The sequence below is a fragment of the Protomyctophum parallelum genome, assembly GCF_964188405.1.
Source record: "Protomyctophum parallelum genome assembly, chromosome: 5".
Lineage (NCBI taxonomy): Eukaryota > Metazoa > Chordata > Actinopteri > Myctophiformes > Myctophidae > Protomyctophum > Protomyctophum parallelum.
Window position 1 is genome coordinate 4,847,134 of NC_139702.1, and position 22,598 is coordinate 4,869,731.

At 44.3% G+C, this 22,598-nt stretch overlaps 1 protein-coding gene across 4 annotated transcripts in view; it reads right to left on the reverse strand.

Moving 5' to 3' along the window:
- sh3pxd2aa (SH3 and PX domains 2Aa) overlaps positions 1 to 22,598 on the reverse strand; it is a gene marked incomplete at its 5' end in the record, with an annotated part of 126,949 nt that overhangs the window by 27,646 nt on the left and 76,705 nt on the right. For all 4 annotated transcript variants that reach the window (XM_083765286.1, XM_083765287.1, XM_083765285.1 and 1 more), the window contains 2 exons: positions 11,937 to 12,020; positions 18,765 to 18,878. In XM_083765286.1, coding sequence (XP_083621412.1) covers positions 11,937 to 12,020; positions 18,765 to 18,878 — 198 coding nt within the window. The remainder of the gene's footprint in view (positions 1 to 11,936; positions 12,021 to 18,764; positions 18,879 to 22,598) is intronic.

Consider the following 22,598-nt stretch of genomic DNA (forward strand, 5'->3'; position numbering starts at 1 on the left):
CTGGTCCAGGAGCAGTTAGTTAGGTCGCATGCATGCATGCAGCGTGTGCCAGTTATCTTCTCCTGCCAGTTGAAAACTCCACTCTGTCTCCTTGACTCTCTCTGTGACCCTATGGCTATAAAGATATGGCGCCACGCTATCCGCCACATGAATCATGCCAGCCACACACAACTGCTCTCTCTGCAGAAGTAAAGTCACAATGTTGTGGATAGACAGACAGGCTATATAAGGCACTATGCTGTGGATAGACAGGCTATAGGCACTAGGCAGGGAGTCACAGATATAATGCTGTGGATAGACAGGCTATAGGCACTAGGCAGGGAGTCACATATATAATGCTGTGGATAGACAGGCTATGGGCACTAGGCAGGGAGTCACAGATATAAAGCTGTGGATAGACAGGCTATAGGCACTAGGCAGGGAGTCACAGATATAATGCTGTGGATAGACAGGCTATAGGCACTAGGCAGGGAGTCACAGATATAATGCTGTGGATAGACAGGCTATAGGCACTAGGCAGGGAGTCACAGATATAAAGCTGTGGATAGACAGGCTATAGGCACTAGGCAGGGAGTCACAGATATAATGCTGTGGATAGACAGGCTATGGGCACTAGGCAGGGAGTCACAGATATAAAGCTGTGGATAGACCGGCTATAGGCACTAGGCAGGGAGTCACACATATAATGCTGTGGATAGACAGGCTATAGGCACTAGGCAGGGAGTCACACATATAATGCTGTGGATAGACAGGCTATAGGCACTAGGCAGGGAGTCACAGATATAACGCTGTGGATAGACAGGCTATAGGCACTAGGCAGGGAGTCACAGATATAATGCTGTGGATAGACAGGCTATAGGCACTAGGCAGGGAGTCACAAATATAATGCTGTGGATAGACAGGCTATAGGCACTAGGCAGGGAGTCACACACATAATGCTGTAGATAGACAGGCTATAGGCACTAGGCAGGGAGTCACAGATATAATGCTGTGGATAGACCGGCTATAGGCACTAGGCAGGGAGTCACAGACATAATGCTGTGGATAGACAGGCTATAGGCACTAGGCAGGGAGTCACAAATATAATGCTGTGGATAGACAGGCTATGGGCACTAGGCAGGGAGTCACACACATAATGCTGTAGATAGACAGGCTATAGGCACTAGGCAGGGAGTCACAGATATAATGCTGTGGATAGACAGGCTATAGGCACTAGGCAGGGAGTCACATATATAATGCTGTGGATAGACAGGCTATAGGCACTAGGCAGGGAGTCACAGATATAATTCTGTGGATAGACAGGCTATAGGCACTAGGCAGGGAGTCACAGATATAATGCTGTGGATAGACAGGCTATAGGCACTAGGCAGGGAGTCACAGATATAATGCTGTGGATAGACAGGCTACAGGCACTAGGCAGGGAGTCACAGATATAATGCTGTGGATAGACAGGCTATAGGCACTAGGCAGGGAGTCACAGATATAATGCTGTGGATAGACAGGCTACAGGCACTAGGCAGGGAGTCACAGATATAATGCTGTGGATAGACAGGCTATAGGCACTAGGCAGGGAGTCACACACATAATGCTGTGGATAGACCGGCTATAGGCACTAGGCAGGGAGTCACAGATATAATGCTGTGGATAGACAGGCTATAGGCACTAGGCAGGGAGTCACAGATATAATGCTGTGGATAGACAGGCTATAGGCACTAGGCAGGGGATTGGTAAAACATGCACAGGAGGCTCAGCAGGGGAGTCGTCAAACACACTAATAAACCACTGGGCAAGCAGAGCACAGCTAGTACCCACTTAGACCACTTCACCACTTTACTTTACCGCTGGGCAAGCAGAGCACAGTACCCACTTAGACCACTGCACCACTTTACTTTACCACTGGGCAAGCAGAGCACCGTACCCACTTAGACCACTTCACCACTTTTCAACCTATCGTTGTATAATTGGTCCTCACTAATGATCAGGATAAATAGCTACTACTACTACTACTACTACTCAGTCTGTGGTAGGGCTGTCCCCGACTAGGGACTTGTATAGTCGACTGATAGATGAATACATTTGCTGTTAGTCGACTAATAGTTTTTTTTTGGTGAACATGGACTGAGAGGCTTGTCATTAGCCAGATTGAGCACAGCAGGTGAGATTGAGATTCTGGGGTCTATCAGGCCAGCACACTTTGCGATTCAAGTCACAGGCAGTGGCACATTGCCACACAGGCAGACACACTCCACATGCACATTGGAGATTTGAACAGTCAGAATGTTCAAATGTGTTTATGTCCCCCACAGACCTAGTGGAATAATACAATATTTTTGTATATTTTTGTAAATATTGTATTTTTATATACAATATTTTGTAAAAAAGAAAAAAAGGTTTAAAAAAAAAAAAAATTATGAACATTGACTAAGAGGTGGTCAGTCGACTAAGACCCGTTCCGATCGATTAGTCGACTATTCGAGGTCAGCCCTAGTCTGTGGAGAACATTAGTGAGGACCAATTATATGAAGATAGGTTGAAAAGTGGCGACGTGGTCCTTTAATGATTAAAACACTTGACCAACATATTAGTGTAGGTTGCCTTTCAATCAAACTATTCTCTCGTATTTTCGTAATAAGCCCTATTTTATACTTTCAAGAATAGCAAACATTATCTAACAAACTCGGCAGGCTTGACATGAGACAAGAAGATAACCCAGTATCAACTAGTATCAACACTTTGTTGGGGAATACAAGCAATTGAGAACACGATGCAAAAGCAATCAATATTATTAAAAACAAAACGACGCAAACAGAGAATGTATGTCTAAAATGCATACGTGCAGTAGTGCAAAGAAACAGCTGCCGACCTGAGTCTGCAAAGTGCCACGTTCATATAAAGGAAACAAACTACCTTGTTAAAAGAAAAATCCCTTCAGAACATGAACACATTTTCATGGCCTCATTCTGCAGTGGCGACAGCTAGCCTGGTGACTCATGCCTGTTCTACAGAGAGTGGATGATGATGGCCTGCGATGTCTGTGATTAAAACCAGCTCCACTATGTGGGATTCAGCCCCACTTTCACACTTTTCCATCAGGCCCGTCTTAGCCAAGCCTCCACATTATCCTGGGAGAGGTAGATAGCATTAGCTATATCCCTGCTGCTGCCACTGTTGAGAAACAAGCAACCACGTCTAGGAAAATAAGCCCAAAAGAAGCGACTAGGCTAAAAGAGTAAAAAAACAACATGTACTGTAATGTACAGTAGGGGAGAGCCGCCACGATTGTAACACGCTATGGCTGTGAACTGTGAACATGAACGTTATCTCTTGATTGGTCAACGCCATCATGACGCCATCGCGTCAGTATGTGTACAGCAACGTACTCTACGTGCCCAGGAAGTTTGAAGTGTTTACCTTTATCCTACGGGGAGTTATTGGCGAAAAACTGAATTTTCTCAAAAAGCAAAATTTTTACACCTGGAGTATATGTGTGCTACAATTTTTTTCTTTAATGTTGGTGAATAAAAATCCACATGGATGTCTTCATGCTTATGTTCTTCATTAGTTTGCATCGTGTTTAGACGGAATGCACGTTCATTCTGGTCTGTAAGCAACGGCAAAGAAAACTTGCGAAAGTGGATCAATTGTAACACACGCCGGCTCCATTCAATACCATTATAGGTCATATTTACACAGTTGACATATTGGCCAATATTATATGTTCAGTCAGCTGTCTTCATTACAGAGTGTATTCTAAAATTAGTGTAGGGTTGTATAACATTGTACAACTCAATAAATTTAACGTTTGTTTAATCAATGTATTTTCCCATTGAACTGACTCAAGCGCCCAAACTGGTACACCCTGGTTTCCCTTATTTTTGATACATTTTCTTATCATTATCTTATTATCTTATTATGATGACTTGGCAATACTCTCTCCCAGTAGTGCTGGCTTTCAACAGCTGCTAAATGTATGCTCTGAATATGGGGTAGCCCCATATGTGCCCTCTCCCTATACGCTCATTCTGTAGCTCCGAGATGAGGTCACACACTGGGCCCCTCCCACCGCGTTTCAGAAACGGTGCAAGTTTCCGCTATGTAAGTTTCTTACCCTGACGCCACGATGAATCCAAACGTGAAGGGGACGTGAAGGGTTTACACTAATTCAACCATAACAACGCCCAAGAAAATCCAACTAGAGATTTGAACTGAGCCTTTACGTCCCGTATTTTGTCAGTCGCTTCCATGTTTATCAAGGAAGTGTGCGTGTGCGCGTGCATGTTGAGTGAACTGAAGTCAGTTGGAAATTTCGACCAGGGGAGGCGCCGGGGAGGCGCTAAAGCTTTTCAACTTCTTTGATAAACATGGAAGCGACTGACAAAATACGGGACGTAAAGGCTCGGTTCAAATCTCTAGTTGGATTTTCTTGGGCGTTGTTATGGTTGAATTAGTGTAAACCCTTCACGTCCCCTTCACGTTTGGATTCATCGTGGCGTCAGGGTAAGAAACTTACATAGCGGAAACTTGCGCCGTTTCTGAAACGCGGTGGGAGGGGCCCAGTGTGTGACCTCATCTCGGAGCTACAGAATGAGCGTAGGGAGAGGGAACATATGGGGCTAAATATGGGGTAGCGTATGATATTAAATATAATGCCAAAAAGAGCGGAGTAATGTTCTGCAGGACGAAAGGGGATAAAGACCTCTCCTTTCCCTCCTTTTATTTATCTGATCAGGTGTTATCCATTTGCAGTGAAGCCAAGTATCTGGGACATGTGATAACTGACCAACTGATGATGAGGATCTGTATAGGCAGCGCCGTATACTGTATGCTCAGGCCAACATGCTGGGGAGGAAATTCACCTGAGGTTAAAGTTAATCTTTTTAGAGCATACTGTACTCCCCTCTATACCGCCCCCTTGTGGGTTAAATTTAACCCATTCTGACCTGAGATCAGATTCATACGAGGTTTCCACTGGACACACACTGGTCTGATGAACCCATTCTGACCTGAGATCAGATTCTAAAAATGTCAGTCGTTCTTCGATTTTTCAAAAATAGCAGACCTACAAGCTCATATCGCGCCACTCGGTGGCGCGATATGAGCTTGTAGATCTGCTATTTTTCAATAGCTAAAGCATAACATGATGCCAAACCAAAATGGGTGCCCGGTCAGAATGGGTTAAGAAAGCAAGTATGTATAAACTGCAGGTTGCCTATAATGATTGCATGCGTATATTATTGAACAAACCAAGGTGGAGCAGTGCAAGGGAGTTATTCTGTAGTGTGGGAGTTTACACCTTTCATGCCTTACTGAGACACTTGATGTATACATTTATGTGTCGGCTCAATGAGTCTAAAAACTGCATAATTATGCTGCTGTGTAACCCCAGCCTCAGTAGCACCAGGTACCGGTCTGCCTTTTGGAAGCACTGGTATGAATGTCTATTGTAAAAATGATGTTTTTATGGGTTAGGGGTGTTTCTTCTCTGTATGTACTGTTTTATGTTGTCTGTTGTTATTGGACCCTGAGTCTGAACAAATAAAGTTGATTGATTGATTGATTGATTGATTATCACATCCATGGTATGAAAACAATGCTAAGGAGTTGCTTCAATGAAATATAATTGCTTTAAGTTGAAAACGATATGTTTAATGGTGTTTTTTAGCGTTGTTACATTTATCATGCATGCCGTTACAATTAATCCGATATGCGCAGCAATTGTAACACTGGAACAGCGTCCACGTTCGGTTTAATAACTCCCGACCTGTTTTATAAAAAAAAATAACTTGAAGTGGTTTATGGTAGCAGACATGTGTAGGTCCGTTGCCTGAAAATATTACATGTGTAGATAAACGGATCTCTGAGTAAAAAAATGAAAACGTGCAAAGTGTTACATCCTTGGCGGCTCTCCCCTACTATTTGGAAATAGCCGATCTACAAGCTCACAACGTGTCTCGATGCAACGTGTTGTGAGCTTGTAGATTGGCTAGATTCAGATTGGCTAAAATATTGGAATAAGATATTTTGGAAGATTTAAAAAAGGTGAAAATCTATATGTCCATCGTTTTGTCCCTAAACCCCCCCCCCCCCCATCTGAAAAGGTTTGGTGCCAGGGTATGATTTGTGGTGGTGTTGTTAGAATGTTTCAAATCAAATCCTCCGAAATCGTGAAAAATGACATACTATAGTATGCCCTCCCGAGACCATGGGCTATAGCCTTTCGCTTTTCCGCGATTTGGACAAATATTAATTTGCTGGTCCATTCACCATTCACCAATAACGAGTAAATAATAATTAGATAATGTGGAAACAAGACCACATACATGTATGCAGATACGCTGAAGAAGCAAGTGGCTTATAACAAGCAGACATGGCAACACTGTCTGCTTCTGCTGCTGCTGCAGACCTGGCTAACAGCAAGCCCTGGGCGAGGTAGGCCCGGTAAGTCCATATTAGTCCATTTGATCATGTGCTGCTGGCAGGCTACGTGGTCTGTGTGCAAGAGTTACAAGCTATGGTGAAACGTTGATGAAACTAACGCCCTACTTGATACTACAGCCAGTGTTCTGCCCTCGCTGCTTTGTGAAACAGCACCACCCACTGGCGGACATAGTCTCAGCCAGCACAGCCTGCAAGCGTCATACAAAAGTAGCAAAAGTAGCAGAGCCATAAGCTTTTTAGAGGTTTCCACCCGTCTGAGATGATATACAATACACGACTAAGGATGCAACTATCCAGTATTTTCTTAATTAATCTAATGATCGAGAAACAAAGTGTTATTTTGTACTTTGTTGCACGAGTGTGATGCAATAGTGAAAATAGGAGATCTACATGCTAACAACTTGCAATGCGTTGTGAGCTTGTAGATTGGCTATTTATTATATCAAGAATAGTGAATTCACTATTCTTGACTTCAACCATTCTCTTACATAATGACATGTCAAAATGAGGGATCGATTATACATTTTTCAAAGGTTAGTGAAATCAAGGCAGTCAACGGGGCATTGCGATTAATTAATTCAGCAGTCAAACTGTTAAGAGCCAAAAATATATATATATATATAAAATAATATGAAGATACAAGAGGTTTCTGCCCGACAGCAACGAAGTATGACAGCCGTGCTATATAACCGAGTATACGCGGAAATAAAATAAATTTAAATAAAATAGGACTGAATCTAAAAGTGCGTATGTGTGTTTGACTGTTTGTGCATATCCATACTCTGTGTAGCTCGGCCGTAAATCACATTCATGGTGATAATTGTTTTTAAAGGTTATTTCTGCTCGACACAACGTGAGTTAGTCCACAGTAGAACATCACGTATACCTCATAAGATCTGTGTTTGTCTCCGTACGTCTGTATAGGGAGTGCTCTGATTAATGATCTTATCGGATATACTTTGTGTTCTCTGCTGGTCTGGGGTCTGTGGCACAGCTCGAATCAGCCCACATTATCTTCGCTTGTATGTAAAAAAAAAACAAGTTTGTATCAATATTTTCAATATATATTTTTTTTAAATTGTTTGCAACACGACGCATCGTGACACGTTGTGAGCTTGTACAGTAGATCGGCTATTTTCACTACTTTTTTGCAACACTCATTTAGGCGTGTTTAACCCATAGACGTGAACCCCTTTTGGTGTTTTAACTAAGCATTATGTTATACTTTAGCTATTGAAAAATAGCAGATCTACAAGCTCATATCGCGCCACCGAGTGGCGCGCTACGAGCTTTGTAGGTCTGCTATTTTTGAAAAATCGTGAAAATACGACACAAATCTTTGAATATATATATTCTTTCAGAAGACATGAACAGAGACATTAAAAAGACATTAAAGCATGAAAGTTGAAATACTGCATGGAGATACAGGGTTTCTGCCTGACAGGCAGCCCCACATTATCATATAGGCTGACTCATGGAGATACAGGGTTTCTGCCTGACAGCCCCACATTATCATATAGGCTGACTCATGGGGGCCAATATGAGGTTAAACAGGTCCAAGGAGGTATACTGGCCTCCATAAAGAAAATGAAACAACCTCAGCGGTCTTATACTGATCCAAGAACCAGACAGGAGCGTTACGGAACGTCTGAGAAATGTCTGGATGAGAAGTTGATGACTCGACACCTACTGTACTGTATATGGCAGCGATTTCCAACCTGTGGGCCGGATAGTGCAAATTGGCTCCCCCAAATCATATATAATAATAACAATAATATGTTATCTAAGGAAACTAGTGTTCGTCCGTCAGTCAGTCAGTCTAATCTTAATTTTTCTCCCTCAATGGGTTGAGCAATTGATCTGAAGTTCTGAACTCATTGACCAATTAGCACATGAAGACCGCGAGGAAGCCTGTTTTGCAATTTCCCCAAATGTAAGCAGTTTATTAGTGTTTTTGTGTAAACACCGGAGATTCGGAGTGCAGGCTCTGTGTCTGGGATCTCTAGCCACTGGCTACACTTAAACACAGAGAGAGAGAGAGCGGCAGAACAGTCAGATCAAATGATATAAAGGACTTTCATTTAGCCCATTCTGACCTGAGATCAGATTCATACGAGGTTTCCACTGGACACACACTGGTCTGATTAACCCATTCTGACCTGAGATCAGATTCATACGAGGTTTCCACTGGACACACACTGGTCTGATTAACCCATTCTGACCTGAGATCAGATTAAAAAAATGTCAGTCGTTCTTCGATTAAAAAAAAAAATAGCAGACCTACAAGCTCGTATTGCGCCACATTTTCCAATAGCTAAAGCACAACATGATGCTATAACACCAAAATGGGTTCCCTGTTCAGAATGGGTTAGGGCCTGTGTCCACAAACATACATAATTTTAACTCATTTACTGCCAGGGGAAATAAATAAATAATTCAGCGATTTTCCTCGTTTTTCCTGACTTTTCAAGTAGTCACAGTATATTTATCTCCTATCCCCCGATCGTTGTTAAACACAGAGGTTTTTCTCTGTGCTTCGGCGAAAGCAAAAAAAAACTCTTTTCGACCCTCGGTTCTCTAGTTATCGTTGAGAATTTAGCATGGATAAAAATGGAAAGGGGAAAAAACGGAAGCAGAGAAAAAGGCCTTTGATGGTGGCTGTTTTTTTTTGTTGGGTTTTTTTGCGATCACGTGATTTCCTGCTAGACTGTTTCACTGAGAGTCAAATGGTGACTCGTGTTAGCTAAGAGCGCCATCCAATGTAAACACAGAGAACACCAAGACTCGCCCAAAGCCCTCGCCCTCGGTGTGGGCTTTGGATGGACGGTCGTTATAAAAGGGTATCTTTGCACACTGTCTTGCAAAAACTTGCAAAATAAATGTCTCTTTTCTTCTTTTCGACATTTCAGTCGTTAGGCCTTCATCGGGATGGACAATCGGTTGTCAAAACATGTCCCTGGCAGCGGGACGGCGCTTTGAATATCATACAAGTCTGTGTAGTTTCACACAGACTTGTGTCTCTCTCTCTCTCTAAGTGCAATAACGACAAAAAAAAACAACAACAAATCACCCAAGAAGCCTGGGAAGCAAACTAGACCGTTTCTTTTATCATTTCAAACGATCTGAACAAACAAGCAAACAAAACAAAACAAGAAACTGCCAGAGTCATTAAAATATAACAGCCCGTAAAACCTGAGGGAGCTAGCTTGCTTTAATTAAGCGGCGATGTCCTCCTATTATTAACGCGGCGAGGCCCGACAGAGAGGACTAAAGCTTGCTGCATGTGTGTGTGTGTGTGTTTGTGCTGTGGGCCAGTTGAGTCCAGCCCTAATGATATAAATCTGGTTTAATATGATCCAATTATTTTCGCTGCACAGCGTGAGGCGAAGAAAAAGTCCAAAGAGTGACGGGTTGGAAGATTCTAGCGTTTTACTGTGGGAGCTGAAGGGCTCTGCCGGGGCCACCCAATACGCTGCTGAGGCTGGAGGCCTGTCAGGGATGCAAAGGACTGTTTACCATGAGGTGAGACTGTGTAGCTGGAAGGCACTGCACGCACATACTGTACTGTTAATATAGGGTGGAATGTGTCAGTGAGGAATTCTGTCTGTGTGTGTGTCTGTGTGTGTGTGTGTGTGTGTGTGTGTGTGTGTGTGTGTGTGTGTGTGTGTGTGTGTGTGTGTGTGTGTGTGTGCGTGTGTGTGTGTGTGTGTGCGTGTGCGTAGCGAAACACGCTAAAGCATTGCACACACTGTTCCCCTATACTACTGATTGAAATCAGTAGATTTGTGTGTAAATTGTATAATAATATGCATGTGCCCATGTGTTTATGTATAATGGTGTGCTTAAATGGAAGTGAATGCATGTAGCTTGCTAATGTACTTGCCTGCTGCACACACATGTGTGAGTGTATATTGTACAAGTGCATATGCATATGCATGTCTATTGACATTATGTGCATATTTGCATGTGCATCCATTCATCCACGTGTATGCGTGGAAATGTACTGTACCGTACATAATTACAGTACATCCTGTCTGTACTGCATGTAGTGCAAACCATGATTATCGTACTTTGTCGTACGATGGTGTCGTGCTCCCCCAAAAATAGCCGACCTACAAGCTCACAACGTGCCGGTTGTGAGCTTGTAGATCGGCTATTTTCAGCATGCAACCAAGTGTAAAATGACTTATACTGGATCTCTTGTCCACTAGTCCCTTCCTATACATTTTAGTCTGGTTTCGATTCGGCCGGCACGTCACACCGCCACACGCATGAACAGGTACGAGCATTCACCCACGTCCCACCGCCACACGCATGAACAGGTAGGAGCATTCCCCCACGTTCCACCGCCACACGCATGAACAGGTAGGAGCATTCACCGCCACACGCATGAACAGGTATACGAGCATTCACCCCCGTCCCACCGCCACACGCATGAACAGGTACGAGCATTCACCCACGTCCCACCTCCACACGCATGAACAGGTACGAGCATTCACCCACGTCCCACCGCCACACGCATGAACAGGTACGAGCATTCACCCACGTCCCACCTCCACACGCATGAACAGGTACGAGCATTCACCCCCGTCCCACCGCCACACGCATGAACAGGTACGAGCATTCACCCACGTCCCACCGCCACACGCATGAACAGGTACGAGCATTCACCCACGTCCCACCGCCACACGCATGAACAGGTAGAGCATTCACCCACGTCCCACCGCCACACGCATGAACAGGTACGAGCATTCACCCACGTCCCACCTCCACACGCATGAACAGGTACGAGCATTCACCCACGTCCCACCGCCACACGCATGAACAGGTAGGAGCATTCACCCACGTCCCACCGCCACACGCATGAACAGGTACGAGCATTCACCCACGTCCCACCGCCACACGCATGAACAGGTACGAGCATTCACCCACGTCCCACCGCCACACGCATGAACAGGTACGAGCATTCACCCACGTCCCACCGCCACACGCATGAACAGGTTAACGAGCATTCACCCACGTCCCACCGCCACACGCATGAACAGGTTAACGAGCATTCACCCATGTCCCACCGCCACACGCATGAACAGGTTAACGAGCATTCACCCACGTCCCACCGCCACACGCATGAACAGGAACGAGCATTCACCCACGTCCCACCGCCACACGCATGAACAGGTTAACGAGCATTCACCCACGTCCCACCGCCACACGCATGAACAGGTAGAGCATTCACCCACGTCCCACCGCCACACGCATGAACAGGAACGAGCATTCACCCACGTCCCACCGCCACACGCATGAACAGGTACGAGCATTCACCCACGTCCCACCGCCACACGCATGAACAGGAACGAGCATTCACCCACGTCCCACCGCCACACGCATGAACAGGAACGAGCATTCACCCACGTCCCACCGCCACACGCATGAACAGGTTAACGAGCATTCACCCACGTCCCACCGCCACACGCATGAACAGGTTAACGAGCATTCACCTCGGCTCTGTTGGCGGTTGACTATGCCCCCCAGGGTCCAGCGGCGGTCCAGCCTCTTCAGGTGAGCCTTGCGTCTCTTAGTTACTGATGAGCACGACGAGCAGCGACCAAAACAAGAGAGGAAAACAAAAAAGAACATGGAGGTATTATGAGGTTAGCATGAGAGAGAGCAAGGATTAACAAACTTTAACAAAGGCTTTTATTATGTTGTTGTTAGTTGCATGGGAGAAACTTGTCCGTGGGTTAGCCAAGCAAATGAATAACAGTAACGATAAATGGTGAAGCCAATAGGTTATATAGGCCTACATTAAAATAATAATAATAATGTCTTAATATAAGGTAGAATTTAGCCAGCAGGCAAATTTGGTCATTAGCTTCATTGCCTCTATACCATGAAAACCCCCTGATACCAATTATGAGTTTACACAAAACAGAAGCAAATAAATTTAACATCCATGATCTCAGAACAAATGAAAGATAACAGCATATCATTTGAAATTGAAACTACATATGAATGACTATGAATCATCATTTATTTAGTGAAAGTTAAGTCAAAGATAAATTAATTAACATAACTGCTATCATAGTATCGTAGCACATATGCATTATTATATTTTATTCATGACGAGTACTTTGCGTATATGTTAATGCCAATACTGAGGTCAAAGTTTGAATGCAGGCTTTTGATGATTAGTCAGAAATATAAACAGCATGTTGTACAGTAATAATGATAATAATAATAATTATTATTATTATGTTGTACAGTAAGACCATAAAGCTAAAAGGACAACGTCCTGGGGACTTTTTTCCATTGAGGTCCTACTGTATGTATTCAATTCATCAACATACAGTAGCAGTATACAAATGTAACACAATTAGGGCTTTCTACGTATAACATAGTTTTTTGAAAAAATAAAATAGAGTAATCTGAGTACTTCTTCTACGTGTGCACACACACACACACACACACACACACACACACACACACACACACACACACACACACACACACACACACACACACACACACACACACACACACACACACACACACACACACACACACACACACACACACACACACACACACACAGGTATGCATTTCAAAGCGGTGCTAGCCTTCACATCAAGCCAGGGCGAGAACATTCAGTTCTCTACCACAGCTCCATTCAGACATTTTGTTATTGTCAAACCTTTTCTGTGCATCAGTGGTTGGAAGTAGTCCAGCACAATACCACTAGTGTAAGAGTCCTGCCTTCAGACATATCACCTCTATTAAAGTACAAAATGAATTGCATCAAAATATACTGAAAGTACAGTACCAAAAGTAAAAGTAGTCATCTCGTCTCTGCCGGGTGGAAACCTCATACCGATACAGTATATGTCCCAAACAGCATACTGTAAGTAGCAGATCTACACTTTTGGCGCCGCGTTTCCAGCTTGCGGATCTGTTACTTTTGATACTTTTGTGTGCCGCTGTACGGCTGTATGGTCAGGTAAGGGTGTGAATTTACGGAAAATACAAGAAAATATGGAGACATAAGAGGTTTCCGTCCGATAGCGATGATATTATGTCGTAGAAGTATAAATGATCAAGTAATGGAGATACTCAAGTGAATTAAAAGTGGCCCAGGCCGTAGCGTAACGGTCTGGGCACCGGACTGGTGATCCAGTCGCGGTGTGCCGCGGGTTCGACTCCCGGACCCGACACGGCCTTTACCGCATGTCATCCCCCCATCTCTCTCCCGTTTCCTGTCAGCCTACTGTCTGTCCCTTAAAAAATCAATAAAAGGCGTAAGCCGCAAAAAAATATCTTAAAAAAAAAAAGAATGGGTTAAAAGTGTCTCGAAATTGAGACAGTGCAGTGCAGTATACTTGAGTAAATGTACTCAGTTACTTTACACCACTGTATTGCATGAGGTAAAAATCGCAGGCTCTTTATGAGAATAGTAGAACCTGGTGGCAAAGCTTGTTAGCAATTCAATTCACTACCATGTTGTCCAAGACTCTTCCTCTGCCGAGCATCTCTCTCTGTATGCAGTGTGTTCTGCCGCTGGGCTGATAGCCTGATAACTAGTGGGCCGCATGATAAATCTGCAGTCATATGTAATGAGGTTTCCTTTCCCCGACATCAACACTCATTTGCCTCTTAATGCATTCTCGGAGGCTGCTGCAGGAAGCACAGAAACCTTGCGTGTGTGCACACGTGCGCGAGCGCGTGTGTGTGTGTGTATCTGTGTTTGCGTGCGCGCGTCTGTGTACAGTATGTGTGTGTGTACTGGTAATTACTATACTTGTGAGGGCCAAAAATGTCCCCACAAGTAATGTAGAAGTTGAGAACATTTTCCTGAGGAACATTTTCCTGGTTCTCATAAGAGACGTTTTATGGTTAAACTTTATTTTCATTTCTTGTTGGGAAAAGATTTTTGGCTGCTTTCAATTAATTGTGAGTTTACTTTGTATCTATTTTTGGCTTCACGGTTAGAGGTAAAAATGGCAAAAACAATAAAAATGCCGTCCTAAAATAACAATGTCCTCACTGGTATAGTAATACAAACTAGTGTGTGTATGTGTAATTGTGGTGCGTGCGTGCGTGCGTGCGTGCGTGCGTGCGTGCGTGCGTGCGTGCGTGCGTGCGTGCGTGCGTGCGTGCGTGCGTGGTGTAGATGGATGCAACGCTCCACTCCCATCAGCTCTCCATGTCTTTTCTGCTAATCTAATTCCTTAACCCGTCGCTCCCGTCATCTGTTTCCTGTCCTTGGGTGCGTGTCCCTTTCCTTTCCGTGCCTCTCCTCTCCTCCCATTGATGCTTTCCATCTCTCCCTCTGTCCGTCCTCCTTGTGCACACTACAGTGCATCCTTTGTTAATGCAACTCCCAACAGAACAGTTTGCATACACATGGAAACCATGCTATTTGTAAACTCGGAGTTGAATGAAGTGAGGATTTAATGTGTGTAATGTTGCTGTCTCCCTCCCTCCCTCCCTCACTCTTTGTCCAGCTCCCCCCCCTCTCTGTGTCTCTTTTATCTCTGTCTCTCTCTTTCCTCCTCCCTCTCTGTCTCTCTCCGTCTCTCTCTCTCTCTCTCAGTGTGTGTGTGTGTGTGTGTGTCTCTCTTTATCTCTGTCTCTCTCCGTCTCTCTCTCCTCCAGCCCATCTATGCTCCACCACCCTCGTTCCATTGACCTCCTAATTGAAATATCAGGGCACAAAAAGGGAAATGTTATTCGGCAGGGTAATTTCGCGGGTGCCCCCCCCCCCCCCCCCCCCCCCCACACACACACACACACACACGTGTCAGACAGTTCCTCCCTCCCCAGTGAACCCAGGCTGTCACTGAGCCTTAGCTTCCAGTCTGCTGGGAGATAATGAGAGCTTGGGAGAGACAGCAGGGTGGGAGGCATCAAAGCCCACGGTGCAGCGAGCTGTGCCAACATGAAGACATCAGGTCTGCTGGGAGAACCACGCCAGGGATGGGACGGCATTGTGGTGCAGTGGTGCAGTGCTTTACAGAGTTTTCCCCAGGATGGGATGGCGTGGTGCAGTGCTTTACAGAGTTTTATCCCCACCTTGGAGCCCCCCCCCCCCCCCCCCCCTTTTTGAAACGTGAAAGTGACTGAAAATCTGGCCTCTATGTCAAGTGGCAACCCCAGACCACTTGGGTAACCAGTGGCGGAGTGTGAAAATGTATTAGCGAGGGACGATGTGTGTGTGTGTCATCTTTTACTTTGTCTAATAACAACCTAAAACATGAACCTTGGTTGGAAAAAAAAACTAAAGTTGTCCTCTAAATACAAAACACTTTGAGTACTACTGTAGTTCCAACCACTGATGAACAAACAATGAAAAGGTTTGACAATACAATGTAGGAATGGAGCTGTGGTACACAGGACTGAATGTTCTCGCCCTCGATGTGAAGGCTAGCACTATACTTTGCCTTTGAATGATGACATGATACCTGTCTATTAAAGCACAACCGTAACCATTTGGGTCTGTGTGTTTTGAGCTTGTGGATCAGCTATACATTTTCTGTTTTTTTAATTTGGATATTAATTTGATATTCATATGAGGTTTCCACCCGACAGTGGCGATATGTAATGCATACAGACGTACAGACTGTGACATACTGAAGCATTATTACTACATGACACACTGACCTACTGCTGTATACAGTGTTTATACGTGTGTCCATATGTGTACATACGTGTGCCCATAGTGGCAGCGTGTTTATGCATGCAGTGGCCCGTTTAAATGTTTGTAGGCACATGCATTACAGCTTTAGTAACAGCCAGTATGGCTTTATGTCTGGAAGATCAACCACACTTCAACTTCTTACGGTTCTTGATAAATGGTCAGCATCCTTAGATAGAGGACAGTCGGTTGACTGCATTTATATGGATTTTCAAAAAGCTTTTGATAAGGTTCCCCATAAGAGACTAATATCAAAGTTAAGGTCTTACTGTATAGACAAAAGAGTTATAGGTTGGGTACAGGACTTTCTCAGTAACAGGAAACAGAAGGTGGTGGTTAATGGAGCCACTTCAGATTGGAAGTCAGTGACCTCTGGAGTCCCACAGGGATCTGTATTAGGACCAGTACTTTTTGTTATTTATATAAATGATCTACCAAGCGAGATACAATCCGATGTCTACCTTTTTGCGGATGACACAAAGATATTTAGAACTATAAACAATGACACGGACACAGCACAACTCCAAGCAGACCTCCAGAGCACCAGCAATTGGTGTGACAAGTGGTTACTGAAATTAAACCCAGATAAATGTAAACAGCTGCACATTGGTAAAAAAACGGACACCTTGGCTAATTATACAGTTGGAGATCTAGTGATTCATCAAGTAGAGGAAGAAAAAGATATAGGGGTGGTGGTTGATAATTCACTAGAATTTGAAATGCACATCTCTGAAAAAGTAAAAAAGGCAAACTCCATGTTGGCGATAATAAGAAGAACCTTTTTAAATTTACGAAAAGAACTATTTATTCCGTTATTCAAATCCTTGGTGAGATCACAACTTGAATTTGCAAGCTCAGTCTGGTGCCCCTACAAAATCAAATACATAGAGAAAATAGAGAAGGTTCAGAGAAGAGCTACTAAACTAATACCAGGGTTGAAAGAAAGGTCTTATGAAGAAAGGTTAAGACACTTACAGTTACCAACGTTAGTTTATAGGAGGCACAGAGGGGATATGATCGAGGTATATAAACTTGTTCACCAGATATATGACTTTACAGCCGAGCCTGTTGTCCATTCTTGGGACAGCAGGTATGAGTTGAGAGGGAATTCTCTTAAACTCTTACCACTAAATTGTCAGTCAGAAAAGAGAAAGAATTTCTTTACACTCAGAGCTGTTAGAGCATGGAATAAACTTCCGGAGGAAGTGGTCCAGGCTCCTTCAGTTAATACTTTTAAGAATAGGCTTGACAGATTTTGGTCAACAAAAGGTTTTTTGTATAACTATAGGGCTGGCTTGTAAGGTCAGAGACTGGTAAATACGGGACTTTAAGTGTATTATGTATAAGATATAAGAAAAAACCAAAGAGGGCGGGTCCACATGAACTTGGTTTGTTTTAAAGTGTAAAAAAGAAAAGAAAAAAAAGATAAATACGAATGTATTTATGTATGTTTATGTATATACTTGTGAATTTTAATATGTATTTATGTCTGTTGTGAGTCTGGCGTAGAGGATTTCATCCTGTGCTGGAAATCTTTTCAATAAATTTCAATAAAAGTATGTGTATCATCTCTGTCGGGTGGAAACACCTCCCAATAATGTCCCCAAAACGTTACTTTTGAAGGTTCAAATGGAGATAAGAGGTCGCTGCCCTGACAACAACCATATGTAAATGACAGTGCTGCTGTGGGCGAGTGTGGTTGTGCATATGCATGCGTGCCCTCATGCATGTGTGTGCGTATGTGCGTGCGTGCGTGCGTGCGTGTGTCTTGGGTGGGGGTGCTTGATGATGACATGTGCCATGTAAACAGTCAGACTAAACAGTGGAGAACAGGAGGCCCTGACAGAAGGAGGCTCTCTGCAGACTGCAGCCTCCCAGGGGAGCTCGGAGGAATTTCCCCGAGTGCCAAAATATCCGCTCCGCTCTCTGCACTGTGCACATACAGTACAGAGGTTCTGGTTGGAGCAGAGGGCCATTTGGCTGCGACGGAGACGGAGATGTGTGTCTGCACTGCAGAGACCCGTGACTCCAGATCTGGGTTTCTAGTGTGTGTGTGTGTGTGTGTGTGTGTGTGTGTGTGTGTGTGTGTGTGTGTGTGTGTGTGTGTGTGTGTGTGTGTGTGTGTGTGTGTGTGTCTACTAGTATTACTATATTTGTGAGGGCCAAATGTCATGACAAGTATAGTTGAATTTTAGAAATAGAAATAAGTTCGCTGGTTCTCACAAGATACATTGTTTTGTGAACTATAAGCTGTACGATGTGTGTTGTGACTTGTGAGAAGTATAACTCAAGTTTTAGGCATAAAAATGGCAAGACATAAGGACGTTTTCACCATTTTACCCACCAATGGTAAGCTCACACCGACCGACTCCATATAGGGTTCAGTGTCTTTGCCCAAGGACACTTCAACATGTAGACAGGAGGAGCCGAGATTCGAACCACCGACCCACGGATCATTGAAACCATCATTGAAACCGGATCATTGGACGACCTGCTCTACCTCCTGAGCCGCAGCCGCCCCAGTGTTATGTAAACAGTTACATAGTATGACTTTAACGCATGCTAAACTGAGAGTTCCTTGGACTTTAAAAGTTTCAGATCCAGTGTGGACTCTGTGAATGTGTTTCCACACACTAACCTTCTCCCGTCCTGGAGGTGCCCAGGTCCAAGTCATCTCTGGTTCCGTTCTGGGAGTCCAGGTATGTGGCCGGCACCCAGCCCTGCTCCTCGGCTGTGCTCACAAACCACCAGCCTACAGACAAGAAACACACAGACACAGACATAAGCACTGGGAACAATCACTTTACACTTACTCCCAAGGCCTGCTCCTCAAACATGCCAAGGACCTTCGAATGGACATAGCCTAGCTCTGGCTGAAAGGAAAGGAAAGGAAAGGAAAGAAAGAAAGAAAGAAAGAAAGAAAGAAAGAAAGAAAGAAAGAAAGAAAGAAAGAAAGAAAGAAAGAAAGAACTGGCACAACTCTCTTATTAACTTATGAATTGAAATATATGATTTCTTATGATTTATGTTACTTTATATTTACATTTGCAGATTTCCCATTGATATATTTTAATAGGCCCCCCATGTCGAGCCCTGGCGGCCCCCACTTTGAAACCCTGTGGCCTAAAGTTACAGCAGGAGGAAACAGTGCTGTACTTTGGACTCAACGCTTGTTTGCACCTTGTGATTTAAGGCCAATCATGGAAACCAGCAAAGGAAGCAATACGTCGTCCATGCTGCTCCCCCATCTGCAGTACAATTTATCCCGTAGGCCTATGAAATAAGCCCAGGTGCAAGCTTTGGCACGGGATGTTCGCCTTCATTTATTAGGTGCAAATATTTCTATTGCTCTGGGTCGTCTTCTGTTCTGTACACGATCTGAGATGGGGTAATAATGGTGGGCTGGAGGTTTCACCGACTTGGAAAGCTCTCCTCATGGCTAAAGCAGACTTCATGTTGAAAGGGAGTGCAGACACAGGGGAGCTGAGGACGGGATCTGGAGCTTGAAGCAGCAGACTCATAGATCAACAGCGTCGTAGAGTTGGGAGGTGCTGCGCTGGCGGAAAATGAAGGAAATTTCATGCAAGCTTTGACTAAAGCAACGATTTGAAAGATTTATGTCATAACCCGGGATTCAAACCCGGGTCCCCCCCCCCTGTCCGAGGGCTGACATTTCTATTGCTGAACTAAGACGGAAAGGCCCAATTGGGCAAAGGGAGATGTTGTGCTTTGAGATTCAGGCCAATAGCATACACTTGTCAATCAGTAGTGTCTAAATTTGAGTGGGGAGACAGACGAATACAAACACAGTAGTTGTGTTCTTTATATTGTATTTGCACACTCTATAAAGAAAAATCTAATTTGCAACTTTAGGTTTTCTCGCACTACATCTTTGTCAGTCTGCCTGCTGCCCTCTCCTCCCTCCCAACTTTTTTCTTAAATTGTCTCGTACAGTAGTATTACAGTACAGTATAGTATTCAACATGATAACTGTATGTTTGCAACCAAAATGTGCTGCTGTTGCTGTTGAGGAGGTGACAGTTGGAACCGTTTGTGTCCCTGGTTTAGTGCTTAAGGACATGTACCCATAAATCCTGCACGCATCAATTAGCAAATGCTGAGTTTGTGCATCACGGCTGCTCTTGGAAAACACCCGACGAGTCTTTTGCCAATTCTGCAAGAATGCTGAATCGTGCCACAGATTTGGCCTGATCACGTCTCTCCTCTGCATTTTAATCGGTTCCAAGTCAACAGCGAACCTGACTTTCATGGAGACAGTGCAGGCGTTGATTGGTCAAAGTGAATCATACAATTAATATAATCCTGAGGCAAAAATAGCCGATCTACAAGCTCACGGTTTTCACAGTGGCACACCGTTGGCCAGAGTATATTAAGCTGGATGAAGGAGGGGCTATAGCGTCCCCCAATAATAATGCACAATGCAGAGAGGCTAATTACACTGTATGACTCAGCCCGACGCTGGCATGTGTGATTCCTAACAGAGATGTGGTTGTTTAAAACATTCCAAAGGCACGCTGAGCATGTCCTCCAGAGCGTTAGGGAAGGATGTCGTCCAGAGCGTTAGGGAAGGATGTCCTCCAGAGCGTTAGGGAAGGATGTCCTCCAGAGCGTTAGGGAAGGATGTCCTCCAGAGCGTTAGGGAAGGATGTCCTCCAGAGCGTTAGGGAAGGATGTCCTCCGGAGCGTTAGGGAAGGATGTCCTCCAGAGCGTTAGGGAAGGATGTCCTCCGGAGCGTTAGGGAAGGATGCGGCCCGCCCGAAGAGGCACATTAAACACTAGGTGAACCTGAGCGTGTCAGTAGTAGTGCTTTCAAGATGTCGGGCCAAGAGGTAGGACTAGTGTGAGGTGTGTGATTCATTTATTTAGATGATGGGCCAAGAGGTAGGACTAGTGTGAGGTGTGTGATTCATTTATTTAGATGATGGGCCAAGAGGTAGGACTAGAGTGAGGTGTGTGATTCATTTATTTAGATGTCGGGCCAAGAGGTAGGACTAGAGTGAGGTGTGTGACTCATTTATTTAGATGTTAGGCCAAGAGGTAGGACTAGAGTGAGGTGTGTGACTCATCTATTTAGATGTCTGGCCAAGAGGTAGGACTAGAGTGAGGTGTGTGATTCATTTATTTAGATGTTAGGCCAAGAGGTAGGACTAGAGTGAGGTGTGTGATTCATTTATTTAGATGTTAGGCCAAGAGGTAGGACTAGAGTGAGGTGTGTGATTCATTTATTTAGATGTTGGGCCAAGAGGTAGGACTAGAGTGAGGTGTGTGATTCATTTATTTAGATGTCGGGCCAAGAGGTAGGACTAGAGTGAGGTGTGTGATTCAGTTATTTAGATGTTGGGCCCAGAGGTAGGACTAGAGTTAATTCGTTAATTAGAGTTAAGAGTTAGCTAAAAATGTGGCAGCCAAGTCTATGGCCTTATAATGTATGTACTTACTGTAGTACTTGATCATACTACAGCGTCACACACCGTGACGTGTTTCGAGCTTGCGGATCTGCTGCTTTTGCTATTTTTTTATTTGAATCCTGAAAAGTACAACAGTTTTGGACATATGAGGTTTCCCACCCGATAAGAGACAATGTATGCGTTGATACAGCAACGGTTGTTGCACATTGGAGCGATGTGTCAACGTGGCCTCGATGTTGGCGAGGGCTCAAGCTGTGCCTGCTAGTGCAGGTATGCCCTGTATCGCTGCTGAAACCTCATAAATTAAACCATTCTGACCTGAGATCAGATTCATACGAGGTTTCCACTGGACACACACTGGTCTGATTAACCCATTCTGACCCGAGATCAGATTCTAAAAATGTCAGTCGTTCTTCGATTTTTCAAAAATAGCAGACCTACAAGCTCGTATCGCGCCACTCGGTGGCGCGATATGAGCTTGTAGGTCTGCTATTTTTCAATAGCTAAAGCATAACATGATGCCAACACCAAAATGGGTGCCCGGTCAGAATGGGTTAACGTCCTACTTGATCACACCACAACACCACACAAAAGCATCCAGATCTGAGATCTACAAGCTTGAAGCGTGCGCGAGGCGACACGTTTTGAGCTTTTGTCGATATACTGGGATCTTTTCTCATTTTGAATTTGAATCCTGACAAGAAAACAGTTTTGGACATTATTCGATTTCCACCCGACAGAGAGATGTACTATATTTGTCTATTGAAGCAGAAGGTTTCTCCACAAACTGACAGCATCATCACGCCTCGCTGAATTCTCAAACCATCTCTTTCTTTTTCAAGCTGTTTCCGTTTGTTACAAATGTCAGAGCGAGAGCGAGAGCGAGAGAGAGAGAGAGAGAGAGAGAGAGAGAGAGAGAGAGAGAGAGAGAGAGAGAGAAGGGAGGGAGACTGGAGTAGATATGAAGACAGGCATACAGAAGGTCAAAAATTGAAAGCGATGACAAATTCTTCTTAGACCAGCAATCCAATCACCAGCTCTC